The sequence below is a fragment of the Phaethon aethereus genome (assembly GCF_964289735.1).
Source record: "Phaethon aethereus genome assembly, chromosome: 15".
Taxonomy (NCBI): domain Eukaryota; kingdom Metazoa; phylum Chordata; class Aves; order Phaethontiformes; family Phaethontidae; genus Phaethon; species Phaethon aethereus.
Window position 1 is genome coordinate 15,314,710 of NC_138591.1, and position 20,371 is coordinate 15,335,080.

The 20,371-nt window shown below is 39.6% G+C and overlaps 1 protein-coding gene across 2 annotated transcripts in view; it reads right to left on the reverse strand.

The window, feature by feature from the left end:
• RBFOX1 (RNA binding fox-1 homolog 1) overlaps positions 1-20,371 on the reverse strand; it is a gene marked incomplete at both ends in the record, with an annotated part of 1,321,463 nt that overhangs the window by 751,766 nt on the left and 549,326 nt on the right. For both annotated transcript variants that reach the window (XM_082006867.1, XM_082006865.1), the window contains one exon: positions 15,580-15,642. In XM_082006867.1, coding sequence (XP_081862993.1) covers positions 15,580-15,642 — 63 coding nt within the window. The remainder of the gene's footprint in view (positions 1-15,579; positions 15,643-20,371) is intronic.

Below are 20,371 nucleotides of genomic sequence, written 5' to 3' on the forward strand. Positions count from 1 at the left end.
TAAGATTTCAATTGTACTAAGAATAAATTCTTGGCCCTACAGAGAAGGTTTGTCTCCTTTCTTCCCATAAAAAGATTTTTGTACACTTCAGGGCTGACCAAAAGTTAAAGCATGGTATTAAGTGCATTGTCCAAACGCCTCTTAAACACTGACAGGCTTGGGGCATTTCCTGCCGCTCTCGGAAGCCTGTTGCAGGAAGCACCAGCTAAGGAAACATAGGCAGAAAGCGCAGCTGCAATAACTACTTCTCTGCAAAATGAGGACTGGCTGATGTGGACGTAACAGCCCTCACTAAGACGCCTGAAGGAAGACTACTCTCGCGGACTTGCACTGGATGCAGGTAGGGCAGCAGCCCATGCCACGCCTGCCTTAGGGTACCGTTCTCCTTAACAACGTAGAGCAGTTGTTGGAAACCACCGACAGCAGCAAGACGCAAGACGCTGACTTCTTTCCTACTGAGGGGGCTATTTAAACTGGCTAATTTCAGTCTAAAGAATAAACATCCCACTTGTCTCCCTCTATAATCGACTGAAGTGGAAAAGTCCCTATAAAAGGAAAATTGCATTCCTTCTCTGAACCACGACATAGAAGGCCTTCCATCTCCAATAAACTGAGAGTAAGACTAATCTAAATTTAACGTTTGTCCCCCAAATCACTAAAAACTCAGGTATACAGATATTATATATATAGACACACGTATATATTATATATACACACTGATATTTTGCTAAGACAGCATTTTGATTGTAGCAGTCTGCTAAATAGACTGTTGCAAGAACAGGAAAACAGATTTTGCAATGTTTAGAATCCTTGGGAATTCACCTGCCTGAAAAAGAAACCTATACAAACTCATTCACACAGGTTACCCTTCTCTTTTTCCCACCTGCACTGCTTCGTTCAAAGCACAGAGCTGCAGGCCGGCAGCATGCTACACCTCCCACGCTGAGGGTGTGCGGTGCTTCCTGCACGCAGGCCTCACCCGCCACACCCGCGCTCACACAACACCCTCGCGAGCGCCTCTTGCACGACAGCCACCAGCTCTGGACGCAAACCAGTCCTCTGCTAGAGACAGGCTCCAGTTCTACAAAAGAAACAGGAATTCTCTCGTAGCAGAAGTCCTTATGTCTTGTTCTCCCTCTCAAGAGGGACCCCGGGCCACCGCAGACAACAAAGAATTCACTGTAGATACGCCAATCGCACACATACACTCTGAGGAAACGTCTATGAGATGATATTTTCTCTTCTGGAGATTTACTCTTATTTTGCTATTTGTGATACTACTGAAGCTGCTTTTAACGTTTCGGGTTTCCCTCCCCCCCTCCATTAGATCAAAAGCAGTATAGTGGACATAAACTCAGGGATGTTCCTGCGAAGTTTCATTTATTGTCTTATTTCCTGCAGATACACCTTTTGAATAAACTAAAACAACAGAGAACATCTCGGTGCTGAATCTATAATATGAATAGTAAATCTATAATATGAATAGTAACACATCACTTTAGGACGTATACAAATGCCAGTTTAGTCCAGCAATTTGCTTTCCTAAATGTTTGCTGGAAAACCAAGCCAAACCTGGGCCAGCATTTTCAAATCCTTTGTGGCGTGTATTTGGAAAACATAAACAGAATTGAGACACGTGTCTTAAATCAATAAATACTCAGAAGGATTTCTTGGGTTTTTAGGTGTTAGTATCATGCTGGTTAAATGTTGAGCCGTTGCAGTTCATTACAACAAATGTTGAGAACAGAATTAAAAGTATGTCAAAGTGAATTTTAAGCTTACAGCAAAAACTGAAAAAAGAGAAAATATATGAACAAGCAAACTAGAGCTTTCAAAAATAGCTTACATAAAAGGTGACCCAAATTTAAAGATTGTAGCACATGTTTTGAATTTAAAACACACCATATTTTTGCAAGGCATTCATATAACCTTAACAAAACATTCTGGAATCTAAAATAACGTGAACAGATTGAATTCAACAGAAAATGGTTTCCAACAAAAGCTACTGCTTTGTTTTTACTTGGTTTAACAGCAACTGTAACTGCTCTAATGGCCAGGTTGCTGGTGCAATAGAAATAAAAGAAATAAATAATTATCATTCATCATAATTCAGCAAATACATTTTAAAAGCCAGTGACTATCATAAATGTTGATTCCCATCTTTAAATTTCCTATTAGATATTTAAAGATGCACTACAATTTTTTTTAATACCAAACCAACATAACAAAGAGCTACACACCGAATTCATAAACACGTTTCTAATGCCATACATCAGAGGTCAGATGAAATACATCACTCCCAGGACATAAAGGGCTATTTCATTACTATTTTGCGTTTTAAGTCTTTCTGAAACTAAAAGCAATCTTCTTCTTAAATACGAAAATGTAGCTACTACCTAGTATTAGGTACTTCAGAAATCTTACAAAAAGACGCCACAGCCACCTTTTTGTTTTCTATCACACAATTGCTAATAACCCTCGAAGCCGGTTGTTTTTCCCAGACAGTCTGCATGCGTTTGCTGGTTTCAGAAACACACGCTTTTTAGGCTGAGACTTTCCATGCTTAACTCATTTGAGGCAGGCAGCCTTGAAAGAGGATCCTGAAATCTTTCAGCGAAGGGTACACACATGAAAAATATTGTAAGCATCCACTAACACTATCAGAGAAAATGTTTAGAATTTCTCAAGAGAAACAGTACAATCATCCCCATATAGCTTATCACAAGTGTTTAAGGAAAATGAAAACAATTTCAAGAAATCACTTACAGAGAGGGACAAAACAAGACTTTAGTAAAGCTTTGTCAAGCCACCAGTCCCCAGAGAGCACCGAGCCTGCTAAGGTCTGCATTCACGCATGGCTTTAGGAATTTAAGTAACTTCTGATTTCACCAAAATCGTTCACGTGAGTGTACCATATACACAGACTAGAATTTATTAATAATTAAGACAAAACCCTCCCAACAATTCAGCAATTTGAAGACAAAAAGACTATTCATTCCAGTTAAGAGATTTCTGAATCTTTACAAATCTGACCATTTAACACAGGGCAGGGCAGGTCCTGGGCCACAGGCGTAAGGAGATGAACGCTGTTATTTTTAAAAGCTGTTTGGCTAAACAGAGGTGCAAAGTTCACACTTAATGCAAAAAAACCTGGGAACGTGACAACCTGTATTTTCAAATAAAATGCAGAAAATACAGTGCATATTCATACAAGACAGGAAAAGCAATCCGCACATTATGTTACAGGTTGAGAGATCTTTGAAGTGCTACAAGGTATCTTCAAAGGCCGCATTACAGTTTTAAAAGTTGCTATTGTTACTGACCTAAAATACCTAAATAATGAATTAATCTTTTCTGATTCTACTTGAATCGGCCTTCTACGCAATGTCTTCTATGAAACAGTTGTTAAATAGTTCTACAGAAAGTACATTAGAGAACTGTCACCGTGACTCCCAGGGCAGCCCAATGTTTCCGGACAATTTCAAGGTGGAAGTCAGGACCAACAAGCAAACAGTATATGGAAAACAGTGGAAATTGCTGATGAATAAATCTCCCTTTCCAGGTGTCCTAATAAATAATCATTAAGATTCACATCTGGTAAAATAGCTATAGGAACAGAAGAGCTGTTTTACTGGATTGCATCATTTAAATACACTCTGTCCAACAATGATCAGTATTATATGTTTATGAAAGAACATAAGCACCAGTCTTTCCCACAGTAATTTGGAAAGAGGGACATCCTGCATTTTGTTGTGTAAGGAAATACTGCATGTTAATTTATACAATTATTCTTAACTTGCTTATGTTTTTTGCATGTAAAAAATTTTGCATGTGGCAAAACTTTGTAGAATAGCATTATATAGCATGAAAAAAATTTACTTGCTTGATCATTGTATTGAGTCCATAATCCTTGCTTTATGAGCCATATCACTATAATATCAATATTCAAATCAATATCAGTCTATCACTCTTCTTCCATTTCACTCACCTGTCAACTTTTTTCCAAGGTAAAGAGTTCTAGCATGTTTTTAACGTATTCCCTGTACGGAAGCTATTCCATAGCTCCGACGATTCCTTTCACCTTACTCTGGACTACACCTTTTTGAGACACCGGGTAACCAGAACTGCTTACAGTGTGTAAGTCCAATGCAAACTCCAGCAGAGACAGTCCTATATTTTCCATACTGAATGCCTTTCCTGAAAATTGCTAAATATTCGATTTGCTTTTTCTGACAGCTGTCAAGCATTGAACTAATGCTTCCGAGAACTCCATGTGATGTTTCCAAGAAAGGCTTCTAAGCAATAATAGCAATGCACTCCCTCCTCAAGAACAGATTTCCATCTATTATGAAATTCTGAAAGTGAATTTCATTCTGTCACTTAATCCTTCAGCTTTCTACACTGTCCCAGTCACAGTCTTAGTTTTGTCTGTTCTGAATAATCCTGTCTCAACAGAAATTTATGTCACTGCTTTGTCCCTTTTACACACTGAGTAGTATAGATTCCCATGGACTTCTACCTATAAACCCCCGTCACTTGTAAAAGTTCACCTCTTATTCATTCCAGTGAAATACTAGTGGATGTGCATCCATTACACTTTAGGCTCTTGGATCACTGGATGTGCACTTAAAATTTCTCCGTTGCTTCTCCTCTCCGTGATGAGAGGAAGACCCTAACCTGTAGGCTCTGCTACCGAAGCGTGTATAAGGTTACTGCTCTCTTCCAGTTCCAGCTGCATTTTCCCACTGACGTCCTTATCTTTACAAGGAACGCGACTCCTCTTTTCGCAGCATAGCCTATATTTGTTATCTGGACTACATGCCCTTTTATCAGCAACTATTTCATCTGCCACTAACCCAATACTGTGAAATCCTTCTGCAATTCTATGTGATTTCTCTTGAATAATTGTGTCATCAGCAAATGTTTTTGCCTTCCAGTTCAACCTTTTCCCAGGTCTTCCACTGACACTTCAGTTCAAGCAGTTTATCCCCCCAATAAAGAAAGGATCTTCGTGGGAGAGCCTTCCTGACTTTACTGCAGAAAATATTAGTCCATGGAATTAGGTTTATTTTCAGGTTAGAATATTTTCAGGTGGCCCTTCCATATTTCTTAGAACTCTTATTCTTCCCATCCTACACTATAAGCAAGGGGAGGGTTATGCTGTTTTTCTCCCCTCTCTTCCTTCAACATTGAGCCCAGAAAGTACATAAGGAATGGAACAATATCTCCCCCTGAAATGAAGCATGAATCCAAGTAGGACTTCATTCCAGACCTAAGGGAGGCAGGTGAAACATCCCATGAGGAGGAAAAGTGTGATGGAACAAAAAAAAGAGGGAGGGGAGTGAGCCTGGAGCAGGCTGTTAGTGAAATCACCACACTGCGTGGAGACAAAACAGTATGTGTGGCATTTCCCCACTTTTTCAGAGCACTTTGAACAATAATAAAGGTCTCCAAAAGACACTACAGAGGCTGTCCTTGGACACCACGGAGGAGCGCTAGTTCAGCGGCTGTTTACAAGGCCCTTCATTTCTGTCCAGGGGTCCCAAGGAACTAATTTATTGACATCAGGGGGACACGCTGTGGACACAACCACAGCCAATTTAAATACGGGCCATTTTCTTTAAGAATATGAATCATGGAAGAGTTGTATCACTGAAATGGCTTTAGGGAAAACCAGAACATGATATAAATATCCCTAAACATTCTATTTCATTTAACTGCACATCAGATGGTACAAAATATTTTTAACATTTCAGCAAGTAAACTTTAGAACTGCTTTACAAGTACTCTCTGAAGAATTGTACTGCCCTCTCTCCCTTTGGTACACCACAAAGCACAAGTAAAACCCTAGCTGTAATGGTTTTCATTAAGTTATGTAAATGCAGGTCTTCTGTGAGTTAAGCATCAAGTATAAAAACCCAAGTTTTTCACACAACCTGCTAAACAAACATGGAGCATACTGTTTTAAGCACACCTGTTGGTTGTAAATCTATACCCTCCTAACCACATTCTTTAAATATTCCTTAAATTAACATTCCTGAGTCAGTAATAAGAAATTGTATTGATGTGCCGTAAAATTAGTTGTATGGTATGTCTTAGTTTATCAGTGTGTTCATCAGTAGCTGAGGGCTAGAATGAAATATTTCCAGATGAGTATTATTTGAAGCCCCACAATTCATGTATTCAGAATTTCTGCCTTGAATGACAAAGCCACCCCTGCCAAACTGATTCTGCCCTGATATTCTGCTCCTATTGCCTCAATATTCCAATTGTTTTAGTAGTAAAACTGATCATCTCTGAAAGTGTGCGGGTGCCTGTAGGAGCATATAGACTCGCCACAAAGACGGGAGTGCTTTCACTTCGTCATTGCCCTTGTACCTTCAGATGGAATCCTGTGTAGATGTTGCCATACACAAGTGATTTTTGCATAATTATAATTCACATTTTTGCTGTTACAAGTCATCTACGATGATTCTGCCTCCTATAGGCATGTTTTTTTCACAGCTATCTGTTGTACTACCCGTGACCAAGTGGCAGAAAAGCTTGTCAGACAAGACAAGGCCTCTTACCTGTAGGACATACCTCGGAACCAGAAAATACAAACATTTGGAAACCGTAACTCCTGCTGAAATTTTCCTTTGTGTTTCAACAAGTCTGAGTGGCAAAGCAAACAATTTGTACTTCAGTATCCTAACCCGGCTTATACAAAAGACAGAAAACTACCCTAAATTATTTTGGCTCTGCAACTTTTATTACTTGTAGACTGTGCAGATCTGAAAATCAATAGCACACAACAACTTGGTCATAATAAAAACACAATTTGTGAAAGATTTCAGAACAATTTTTTCTCACTGTAGACCCCATATATATCTCTCTCTCTTTAAGTGGGTCATTTAGCTGTGCAAAGTATGTTTCAAGATAAGGAAAAACAAAACAAAAACCCCCAAACCCTAAAACAAACAAAACCACCACCCTTCCAGTGTTTCTGTTGCACTACTTTGTCTCTTTTCCAGATGTGCTCGTAAAACTTTGTTCCTCGGGGGTACAGATGAAGGAAGCAGAAACCTCACAGTGAAGTAGAAGAAAAGCATCACTTTTATAGTGTATTGGGTCTGGCTGGGATGGAGTTAATTTTCTTCATAGCAGCCCATACGCTTCTGTGTCTTGGATTTGTGACTAAAAACAGTGTTGAAATCACACCAGCACTACCGCTATTGTCAGGCTATTCCTGAGCAGTGTTTGCACAGCGTCAAGGTTTCATCTCCCCTCCCACCCCGGAACCATGGGGTGAAGGTGCACAAGAGGTTGGGAGGGGACACAGCCAGGACACAAGTGCCTTGAGCTGACCAAAGGGATATTCCAGACCATATGATGTCCTCAGCAATAAAAGCTCACGGAATGGAAGAAGAACGGGGGAACATTCATGGTTATGACATTTGTCTTTCCAAGTTACAGGGGATGAAGCCCTCCCTCCCCCCACAGCACTGGGGACAGTGAGCAAGCTGGTGGGTGGGGGCTGACCTGCCAGACAGGGTCAACCCACCACATACAGGTAAACTGGTTTCTTGACTTCATCAGTATGAAGAATCAGAGAATCGCTAAGGTTGGAAAAGACCTGTAAGATCACCAAGTCCAACCATCAACCCAACACCACCATGTCCCCTAAACCATGTCCTGAAGTGCCACGCCCACACATTTTTTGAACACTTCCAGCGATGGTGACTCCACCACCTCCCTGGGCAGCCTGTGCCAATGCTTGAGAACCCTTTTGGTGAAGAAATTTTTCCTAATATCAAGTCTAAACCTCCCTGGTGCAACTTGAGGCCATTTCCTCTCATCCTATCACTAGTTACTTGGGAGAAGAGACCAACACCCACCTCACCACAACCCCCTCTCAGGTAGCTGTAGAGAGTGATGACATATCCAAGACTGGAATACAGTATGTGGCAGACGAAAATGGCTTGTGTGCTGGTCTCCAAGGCCTGCCTCATCTAACAAGCACTTGGCCAATTGCTGCTTTGGAGTGCAGTTGAAACGTGCCAGCATACCGTCTGTCACAGCGTGGTACAGGCAGCTTTCCTCCCTCTGCACACGCAGACAACTCTGTTCTTTGAACAGTCTGCGCAAATTTTCCCCGAGTAGTGTGCAATGACTTTGGTAGGCCACAGACAAATCTCTCTCATTAATGCATCAACAGATGTAAACATAGCTCAATATTCTAAAAGATACAGGCCTAACTACTTGGCAAGAAATCCCAATTGCTAAACCCCAGTGATCAGCACTAGCACACTCCCATAGCTGCTAGTGAGCTACTAGAAAAGCCCGCAGTCCGCAACAGTTCGGAGAGGTAGAGTTCAATTTCTGAAGGTAGTAGACAGTCCTGAAGGAAGCGTAAATGTTGCCAAATACAGAGGTATTCTGTCAAACTCACGTGTTGTTTCATCTTTTTAAATCTGTTAAACTATGAAGAATAAGGATAAACTTTTCGTTTTACATCAACAGATTTGCTCTTATTTCCCAGCATTCTCGTTCCTTGCTGAAGATACATTTCCAAACTGCCATCCCGTGTTCAAAATTTAAAAAGCCATCAGTTATACGATTTCTAACTCATCTTGCAGGATCAGAAAGAATTCTCATATAGTACACATTGTTTATTGGTTGTGCACGAGCAACGCAGGAATAACATGTTACAGTGCAGGCTTGTCAACTCTGTAACTAAACTCAAATGGAATAGGAAAAAAAAAAGGGAAATTAAATTTTCCCCACATCTAATCCAATTATTTCAATCCAAAATTCCTGTTCATTTCTACGAACAGTAGCAGTAAAGATACTCCCCCACTGAAATGGTAATATGCTACCACACCTCTGCTCAGCGCTGCGTCCAGCCGCAGCTCAGCAGGATTGCAGATCCAACACACAATGCACAAAAAAGCCACCGTGGCATTAGATGGACTACGAACACACCATGTGCAGGGACAGCGCGATTCCCCATCGAACGCAGGCCTGACATTCCAAGCACTTATTGCCAAATTCTGCGTGCGTGCACTGCTGCAGGCTCACGGCTTTGCCGCTCCCTAAGACAGCCCTACCCGAACCAGCTACGCCGAGGCAGCTCCTGCGCTGAAGATGTAGCATCCGGCAGCAGTAACGCAGCAACAGAGAACAGAATCCTCCGGGAATCCCGGGCTGCTGACACACCCCAAAGCTCGGAGCGTCATCGCTCCAGTTAACAACATTTGCTACAGTGCACCCCCAGAGTGCTTGCAGGACTGCACCTTCACTTTGCATAATTAGCATTATCAGAAAAAGTTACTAAGTCTGTAAGCCCTTCAAAGAAAAAGAAAAAAGGATCAAGTGTGTAACTTTATTAAAGAACTCTAACACCCTTGATGTGACCCAAATCATCACGAGGACTGTTAAATTTCAATTAGCTTTAAGCTATGCTGATAGGGCTTTACTAATAACTGCATGATTTTCTTGAGGAAAATTTTCAATTTTTTATGAGACAGGAGAGAGCATGAAATTGCAAGTTCTTTTTCACTTGTGAAATGTAAAAATCATTAACAATAAAAGGTATTGGATTAGAGGGAGAGCAGGAGGAAAGATGGCCCAGTAACGGAGGCAACAATTTGGGATTTGAGAAATATGAATTAAAATCCTAGCTCTGCTATACCTCTTCTCCTGGCACATCAGCCAGGCTGTTCAATTTTCTGGTTTCTCCTTCTGCAATAAAGAGATAATAAAACGTACTAATCTCACAGGAATTTTGGGACTTGATACCTCTTAAATGCCACAGCGTTATGGAAATTAACTTGATCAAAAATATCTTAATGCTGTAATCTGGAGAACATCCAGAGTGCCTACAATTGCCAGCAGAAGTATTCTAAGCGAAGCATTTACATGCATGTGAAAACGTTCATCATGGCTGAATAAGAAAACGTCTATAATATAATGTTGAGGAAGGAAATCTCAGTAGCGTCAGAAAACAGGCCGTCGTGTACAGCAAATTCAGATCCTAAAGTTAATCTATATGCAACTCCTACAGCTTTTACTTGGTAGACTCAAACCACCACTAACAAAGATGGAGGATTTAGAAAGTTCACAGAGGAATCCATCAGAAAGAAATACTGACGGCATTCTTAAGAGAGGAAGGAGAAAAGAAGAAATTATTAGCTATGTCTTTACATGTACATTTTTATATAACCAAGAGAGAATTACAAAGCCAACTTTACTGACAGAGCTAGAGTTCAAAATAATCTAGGGTAGCATTTCCAAAAAACCCCTCGTGTTAGGAGTCTGTCTCTTGTTTTCAAAATGTCCTATTCACTTGCAGGAAGCCTTATGCTCTTGAATCTGCTTTGCGAGAGTAACTTTTAAACCCTTTAGATGCTCAAATAAATACATATATACATAATTATCTGCAGCAGTGATTAAGCACACTCTGACCAAGGACAGTGTCTTCCTTTATTTATGTAGGGAGATCATTGTATAAGTGAAATGAGCAGCATAACCACCTGTAAAACGAAAAGTAGACCACTGATATTCCCGTTTGTAGCTGGCACAAACATAAACTGCCCTTTTACAATTTAGGTAAACATAAATTATAGCAGTGGTTTAACAGTGATTCCTGTAAACCTGCTACCACATAACTGCTCTTTTTTTCTAAGATCATTTGAGGTTCTTCTGATATAAACTTCAAATTAATGCATCCATCCAAAGAAACCAACATGTTCTTCCCATACGGGAAATGAAATAAGGTAAACCTTGGAACATGCAGACTTTAAAAAAAAACCCCAAACCCACAAAGCTAAACAAAGGTAGTATATTTAGTTCCCTATTGTCCTGGTTTCAGCCAGGATAGAGCTGGTTTTCTTCACAGAAGCTAGTGTGAGCTAGCTATTCTCTCCCCCGTCCCACTGTGGGAGGGAGAGTGAGCGAGTGGCTGCATGGTGCTTAGTTGCCGGCTGGGGCTAAACCAGGGGGAGAGAATTAGGAAAAACCTCGTGGGTTGAGATAAACACAGTTTAATAGGACAGAAAGAAAGAAGGGAACAATAATGATAATACCAACAAAGGAACGTACAAGAACAAGTGATGCCCAATGCAGCAATTGCTCACCACCCCGTGATCGACAGCCCGTCCCCGAGCAGCGATTCCCGCCCCCCGGCCAACTCCAGTTTATGTACTGGGCATGACGTCGGATGGTAGGGAATATCTCTGTGGACAGTCTGGGTCAGCTGTCCCGGCTGTGTCCCCTCCCAGCTTCCCGTGCACCCCCAGCCTGCTCGCTGGCAGCCCAGCACAAGAAGCTGGACTGTCCTTGACTGCTCAGCAATAACCCAGAACATCAGCACGTTATCAACAGTTCCTCATCCCAAATCCAAAACACAGTCTCACACTAGCTTCTGTGAAGAAAACCAGCTCTATCCTGGCTGAAACCAGGACACCTATGCAGGAAAGAGTTAAAGATCATAACTAACTAAACATGTGTCTAACTAATGGAAAAGTAATATTACTAATCAACCACCTAAAACTGAGTTACCTTGCACCAGGACTAGAACAAAATTCACACGCAGGTCAGGCTTAGCTACCTTAGTTACGCTTTTCCTGAAGAAAAAACATCCATGAGAATATTCTCCTGCTTATCACTAGGAGCATGTAAAAGCCTTGCTGCTTCTGGTCCTTACTGGATTCCTACAATAACTGTCGAAGATACTTGAAGGTACGGCAAAACAACAATGAATGACAGTGGAGCAGATACTAACAACTAAACAGTTCCCCAGCCTGCCTCAGATGAAGTAACGGAGCAGAACTTACTGCTTCATTTACGTTCTCTAACTACCATTCTTCAATCTTCTTTTATTGTAATTCACAAATATCAGTAATTCAAAGTTCCGCAATTTTAAAAAAATTTCAACTCTCTAGACTAATACTATCATTCAGACTACATTAGAATACAGAGAGATGAATAAATAAGAATACAACCATTAAAATCTTTTTTCCTTACACATTTATTAGAAGAAGTTTATAATACTGGTTTATTTCTATGAGAATTATGATACTTTATGATAATTTATGATAGCTTCACAATTACTTTGTTCATGCCTCAGGTAGAAATCCCTAGATCATACTAAACTCCTCAGATTCCTCTATGGCATGCTATGTTGTTTTGGAAAACAGATTTATGTTATTAACAATTTTAAAAGATGTGTTTAATGAGGGGGGGAAAATAATCCCTGAAAATAAAATATTTTCAATGCAATAACAACTATTTTTCTGTTATTTATTTCAACATGTTTACAATTCAAAGGAAAACACAGCTCTAAAATTAGGGGAAAGGGTTTTAAATGCCTTTCTTTCAAGGGCTTTATAGGCCTTTACAGCACGGCAACTAGTTCTCTGTCACTGACAGACGGTAGGAAAAGTAAAGATAGGACTGTTTTGAGACCTACAGCATATTTGCATACATGCATTTATATCCACCAGGGTCTAAATTGGATAATCATGGCAATCTTCCAAAGGATGGAATTATCAAATTAACATGGAGCAGCATCGCTGTCTCATCCTTTCTCCCTTACCTTAAAAATTTCTAGCCAAAGAAACGTGTCAGTGATAAAACAACGAGATCAGTTAACTACAGTATGTTTATCAAGCTACGTAACAACTATATGTAATCCGAAGATTAAGAAAAAAAACAATAGAATGAGCAAGTATACAGAACTTTTCTCTCAAAACACAATTGTATAAACTTCCTGCAAAACACGGAAAAGATAACAGCTTGCTTCTATTTTTTTTTTTTTTTTTCCTGAACTGTTTTCAGAGAACTTGGGTGAAATGGCAAAGAGAAACGGCTGCTTTGCCAGAGAATTACAGCTTTAGGCAAGGGAGTTGTGCAGGGAGGGCTAAGCACAATAATTCATCGTTCCAAATAAGCTAGACACAAAGAAATACAACATAACCACTGCTAACTGTCCAGCCTTCTGTACTAGGAACCAGTCAACGATCTTCCATTTTACTTGTGCAGTCATTGTCATTCCGCACAAGATCAGGCCCGTTTCTTGTCTTTCCCTTTTAACTGGCATACGACAGCCAGAGCACGGAGATCATGGCACGTGCCATCGCCCAACCCCGCGCTCTGCAGCACTGCCACCTTAATGAATTCCAGGTCGTGACAACGGAAGGGGAAAAACGCTCCAGTTACGGGAATGAGCAAGGACTCCGCTGAGTTAGGTTTTACGTCCGTTTCTGCTACAAATTTTCTGCCAGTCACTCTTAGTGCTTGATTTCCCATTGTACGTTTGGAACAATTCTACCTCCTTTGCCTGTCATGTTTATTTTCAGCTGTTGTTTTATGGAACTGTCTTTTATTGCTTTGTTTACTGGTTTGCTCAACGCACTGCAGCTTTGGTTGAGTACTGTAGACATTATTGCACAATTAATAGAAGGTCAAACGCCAAATAAATCCATAGGCTACAAAATTGAGTTTTAAAATCCAGGATTTCTCTGTAATTATACCATTAAAACTATACTTACCTCAACATATTTATCTATCAAAATGAAACAGAAAAATACTGTAAAGCAACCATAGCTAGAAGTTATCTTCAAATTCAACCGAATCGTACTGAACACAAAACTTACTGTGATTATTACACGAGGATTTTGACACTTGCGATAGATATTTGTTTCATTACATACAATTCCATAATCTTAGCACGTCTGTGCTGGATTGGTATTGCTATTTTTAAATGCTTCTTCTAAATAAGGGGAATGGGACAAACCATTTTATAATCAGTAATGTACTACATGTGTACACCATGTCACGGGTGAATAGGGCATAACGCCCAGCCATATGGTGCACTTAAGAGCCAACTCATCTACATAGACCGTTACCAGGCAACATGCTGGACTTCAGGCTCAGCGTGGTAAAAAAATGACCTCTTAGCCCTAGAAGTTGATTGATATTCATTGTGCTGGTTAGGTTATGATCACAAGGGAAAATAATAAAACCAATTATGCACATTGAGATTTGGCAGCATTAAACCTTCCCCAAATTCCAAACGAGTATTTTCGTCTTCTTTCCTGTCATATATCCCAAATCTCTGCTTTAGCTTGTTGAAGGAAAATTAATATCTTTTCCTTCAACTACAGTTATAGATACCGAAGCAGTATATTCATAATCAAATTAATGTTAGCTTCCTAAAAACATGTCAGCAATACTCTCGGGGACCGCTGCATCCCACGGGTTAGAAACCCCAAACTCATTCTTGCAATTTTACTAGAATTTTTCTAACAAAAGCTGTCAATTGCATCGAATTCTGCTAAGAGCTGTGAGGTTATTCTGTGATAGAAAGTACTGTTCGTGACAGAGGAAAAGCTAAAAGCAACAAGCATGCTGAGCACTACAGAATTGATTCAAATCTGTCCTCAAGATGAACAGGCTTTTCTTTCTTTTTTTAATCCTGTAAGCCAGGCAGTCTTCTTGAAATAACAAAATCTTTTTTTCAAAGACATTAAGAGGAAGATTGTGTCCACTGTAGAAGAATAAATGTAAAACTCTTATTTCTAGCAAGGACTGTAAGTCTAATTTTTTCAATGACACCAAACTTTGTGTTTTGGGGCAGAACTCAAATACTGACATTAATACATTTGAACAAAAAAGTGAATCTAGTCTACTATTCTGTCATGTGCTACATCTTTACTTTCTACACACAGAACAAAAAAAGTATAAATATAAATGTATATAAAACAAATATATTCAGTCAGCTCAATATAGAACAAGCCATGCTTATTACTCAGTGCAAAATGTTAGTGCATTACAGTTTCTTTGAAGCAGAGGATTATTAAAAATTGTTTGAGAAGTACCAAGACACACCTACCAAGAATCATACTTAGCTCTTTCTGACGTCTGTATTTATTTTTATAAGTATAGAAAGTTAGATCCTGATTAAAAAAATGCTGAAGCAGTATTGTTTCCAAGTACGTGTTAAAATGAAAAACTTTACAAGAAAAAATAAATTCCAAGTATGAATAAGCAACAACTAGTTTGGATGTGAAAGCCTCTTCTCAGTAAGGAAAAAAGTGAAAAATGAATCGGCACAAACACTTTTTCACATATCCTATTTTGGAGCTTAACTCATGACGTTCCCCATTCTGACATTACGAATGCATTAAAAAGGAAAGCATGATGAATTATCCATAGCTGTTCTGAGGGGAAAAAAGTGTCTGTGACTAATCTATATACAAGGTAATTTCTCTCTGATGGCATCAGCCAAAGATAAAATAAATACGACAGTGGCATAACCTTAAGATGTAGAAGGGAAATACAAGAGAAAAGCACTTTACCCTACAGCCAGAAACAGGGAAGATTCTTTTCGAAGCATGTCAATGGCAAGTTGTTGTTCAGTGAAGACTAAAAGGTATCAGATCTTGTACTTAGGGTCTATTAGACTTGCGATGCAGCATCAGCATGGCAAGTTGAGAAGTCCAAAGTATTTCTTTATTCATTATGACAGCACAACAGAGATTTTGGTCAAATTCCTAGGAAAATTAAATCAACAACAACAAAAGTCAGTGCACTTACCAAAAGAAGGCTCCGATCATGAAAACAATAGGCACCACTTGCATGGGGCTCCTGTGTAGTTTCCTAAGAACATAAAAATACATTCTTACTAGAAAGACAACATTCAAAGGAGATCATATTTGTGCCCTGCACTCATGGAAGGCTGAAGATATGCTTTAAGATTCCAAGTGTTGTAACAAAACCCGAAATTGATAATGCGTTATTTGGGCTTTTGCAAGAAGGACTGCGTACATAATTGGGTCACAATTGTATTTTTATTGCAGCACAAAGCTGAACAGCAAAATCTGCTTATTGATTCACAAATACCAACAAAGATTTTGTTACTATTTATTAATCATTCCATGGACAGTAAAAATTTCCAGGCAGTTTGCAATTTATCTGAAACCTAAATTCTATGTTTGCATTATGAACTTACCTACTAAAATAGACATACAATTACTATGCCATGGTTTCAAGTTTTCCCCAGTATAGGTTTCTGATTCAATAAGAACACACACCTATGATTTACTTTTTGTGTATTCTTCTACTGAAAACTTCAAGTAATTCTGCAAAGAAAAATGATCATAAAAATAAACAAAAGGGGCCATCCAAAATATACTATACATGCACATAGCTGGGAGTAGGGTAACATTCTATTCCATGCCAGTCTTTCCTACTGACGAGCAGCTGGTGACATGTCATAGTTTACTGAATTATTCGTTAAATTTTGGAAGTTACAGTAAGCTCGGCCATGTTTGTCATAGCAGACTCTCCCTACATGCATTTTTCATTTCCATGTGCAAGTGGTAGTATATACTCTGATACAAATACTCCTGAAAATAGACTGTACATGTTTTGAGTCTTCAAAGAAAATACACACCTAGGTCTACGTATTACCAAAACATTCCGTAGGTAAATTTAATATAGTTTGTATCCACGTCAATAAAATCCCAAACAGTAAAAATATTTACTATTTTTTCACAAAATATGTTATTCCTCATATGTGACCTCATTTTAAACAAAAAATTAAAATCTGAAAGGAACATGTTCTATAAGCGTGTCAGGTAATATCGCAACCATCTCACATACTGATAAACAAACCCCAACAACTTCAGAATCTGAGGAAGTGACAATCAGCAAACGAAAACATACTTGCATTTTGGTCTCCTTAGAGCAGGGACCGTCATTAGGACAGAATCTATCAAAGTAAGACCCAACTTCACAACTGAAGCTCCTAGCAGTAATTGCAACTGTCTTACCACCAAAAAACCCCACATTAATCAATTTCTGAGCTGAAAACACAAGTTTCTTTTTATTTATGAAATAAAATGAACCACACACATGTAAAAATACTATAGAAAAGGCAGCTCACATAAGAAGGCTGCATATGCATATAAACTATACATTAAAACTACTGCACCTTATCCTTTCTGGGTAGTGTTTCCTCATGTGAGACCAAATATATCTCTGAGTATAACACAAGGTAAATTTACGTCATCAAGGAGCTCCCTAAAAATCTCTAAGGAGAAGTATTTTTAAAATAATTAGCCTATATTTTCAAAAATTACATCTGATTTAGGACCATCTTATAATACCACAATGAAACTTATTCACAGTCAACAAACCCAAACTGAATAATTGAACATTAAGTCTCTCAGGTTTTCTCCATCAGGGTACTTGTGTTTCACAACTTGAAATCACTCTGATTTTTCAAATGCAAGCTCTCACTTTTCAGACTTCACAGTGATTAAAACACTACCTCACTGACGTTACAGTACATTAATTTTCCTTTCCTGAAAGACCTGTGTCTGACCACTCAATCCGAGCAGGTTTTCTGCTTAGCATGTTACCTATCATTACGTTTAGAAACATTTTACTACCAACTGCTACTCCTAGTATTCCTTATTTATCCTGCAGTTACACATGCTAGTGACTGAGGAAACGCAGAATACACACAGAAATAAGATGTACAGAATTCTAAGAATATATGCCACTCCAGGAAAAAGTAAGAATATATTGTTGTATGTAATTTACAAAGCGCTGCTGTATTAAATCAGAGCAAACGCATGAGAAACTGTAAAAATAATTACTTCTAAAACAATTAACTTGGCTATATTAAACCAATGAGTAATTATTCATTTTGCCTAATTTTACAGTACTGTATAACCCCTCTCGAATTTCCTCCACATAGAAATATTGAAGTTTTATGCCCTGACTGCAGACATTCTTTAAAATGCTTCGCAATCTGAATACGACAAGCGAAGAGAGGATTTCCTCAAAGCAATCGCTCTAGAGGCACCTGCCGTAACACGAGTGGGACTCCACCCTCAGCCCCGCGCTCCGTACCACCGCCAAAGGTACTTTCTCACTATACTGCTGGACAAAAGGAAGGGTGGCATGTTTACCAACTTGACAAAGGTTTGTACCGATTTCTCCCCAACCAAAGAAATACCCAGCCCGTATACTAGCTTGCCTGAACCAGCGCAGCCATCCTACGTAACGCAGGCCAGCTACGGAAAGCTCCTTGTGCGGTGCGCCCGGAGACTCTTGCAAACCGCCCAGAGAAGGACGAAGTTCTGCCGCCTATCACACAGAACATTACTGTATTTCCAGGTCTTGTGTAGACCACTTTGCAAAAACTGCACACATTATGAAGTATATTTGATACGCTATCTAGCTACTCAGGCAATATCTAAAGAACAAGCAAGACTTTTCAGTCATATTCATATGATTACATGAAGTAATTTTCAGTAGAAGGAAATATAGCTGAAAAATGCTAATAATTTTGTTGAATAGAACCCTACATTCTGACAAAATCCTATTTACAAGCCTCAAGATAACCTAGTTGACTATGATGGACTTTGACGTTACAGCTTATTATTTTTTGTACTGACGTGACATGTCATTAAGACTGTCCACACAGCTAAAAGCAGCCTCATGGAGAAATGCAAGATGTGCATTTTTAGCACTAAATTTTCTTTTCCACAACTGTCATATATCTTGGCAAAACATGAAGTAGGCTCTTGTTTTGCACTCCTATCACACAGAAAGAAATACACGATTAGCAACATTTTGCTTGTATCTGGTATTACAACATTCGTGTCTGACAGGCATATATACAAGAACAGCAACACCCTTCTCCAGAGCAACAGCTGAGCTACCACTCTGCAGCGCTCCAGTCCTCCTTTTCTGAGCACAGGAAAACGAGAGGCAACTAGAAGTCATCCTGCTAAGTACGTAAGTAAAAGTCTGGCAGAGAACATGATGTTTGAAGATTCACTTAACAATGGAAAAGTTGTGTTTTCAGGTGAAAATTTCAGGTGTGTAGACAAGTACTAAGAATACCCTGGTCTCTCCTCCCTCAAGGCAGGCAGCCCAAACAAACAGAGGTTATTGTGCAGGGTCATTGAGGAGGAGAGCCCCAAGCCATTCAGGCTCCGTAAAGAGTTACCATACCTGGGCATTCCAAGAGTATCCCAGACATTATATTATTTTTCCACAGAAGTATCTCCCTTAAGCATTATATTAACTAATAAAAGACAACAAAAAAAACCCAAAGGAAAAATAAAAATTAGTACTAATATATATACACAGTTACTAAGCCTGACTTAACACCTACTGCTTCACACCTTTATCAAAAGCCTATGTATAAATTTATCTAATCTGATCTTTTTTAATTCTGTTCTAAAAATGCAATTAAACAATGATATCTGTTGCTGCAAGTTAAAAGTCATTCCCTTTAGATGACAGCCAACTGCAACAAGCAGTGAGTTTTGCCATCGTTAGACTTCTAACCATATTACTTCTATTTTGAGGCTTTTTTTGTTTGGTCTCAGTTTAATTTCCTGTCAGCCTTACAAGAGATTTCTAATGTTTGGGCTGTAGGATATGCTCTGATTAAAAATAATCTTCCCAATTACTGCCTGGCATGAGTCTACTGCCACATGCACTCTGCCACTGGCTCCTGAATTTCTGTCAGCAGTAATTGTGTCTGTAGCTTCGAACTGTAAATGAAAACCCAGGGGGCATATTTGGGTTCCAGTTTCCTTTGCCTAGCCGTATCTTTTAATCTGCACTGTCTGTCAAAAGGAGATGTTCGTAGGCACTAAAAGGAAATCCTTAGAACATCAGGTTAAAAAAAGAGGAAGGGAGAAAAAAAAAAGAAATGCAACGGGAATATAATAAACTATATTTGATATTTATTCTAGCATACTCGACAGAGAATCTCACTGCATTGATTAGCCTTAGAAGAGGTACATTGAAACCATTTACTGCACATTTCTAGCTGCACTTTTTTTACCATTAAATTTAATCATGTCTTGAGCATCACCGTATTATTGGTGTTTTTTTGAAATGTGATCATTCCAATGAATATTTGACCAAACAGGGTTTCTTACCACAACGGAAAAAAATATTGTTTCTCAGGCTCTGGCCCCTAGCCTAAACTATACCATGGGGTTACCCATCTCCAGCCCTGGATGGACCTCAGACATGGCTTGTAGGCAGCCTGTCTCCCGGGTTGACCTCCTAGACCTATGTTGCATCTTCTCTCCGGTCTGTCTTTTAGTCCCGTTTCCTGTGTGGACTTCAGACCCACTCTGCCACCTCACCGCTGTCCTCTCTGTCCCAGCGAACGGCTGCTCCTGACTGGACTCCCCAGACGGATCCCAAGCCTGGTCCACCGCCTCGCCTGGGGCTGTCGATGGACAAGCCCTCTTTCCAGGACCTGGCTCTGCTCTCCATGTTTAGACCCAGCAGGGCTGCGCCCCATGGGGAGTGGCAAGGACCTGGCTCCTGGCTGCCTCCTCTTCAG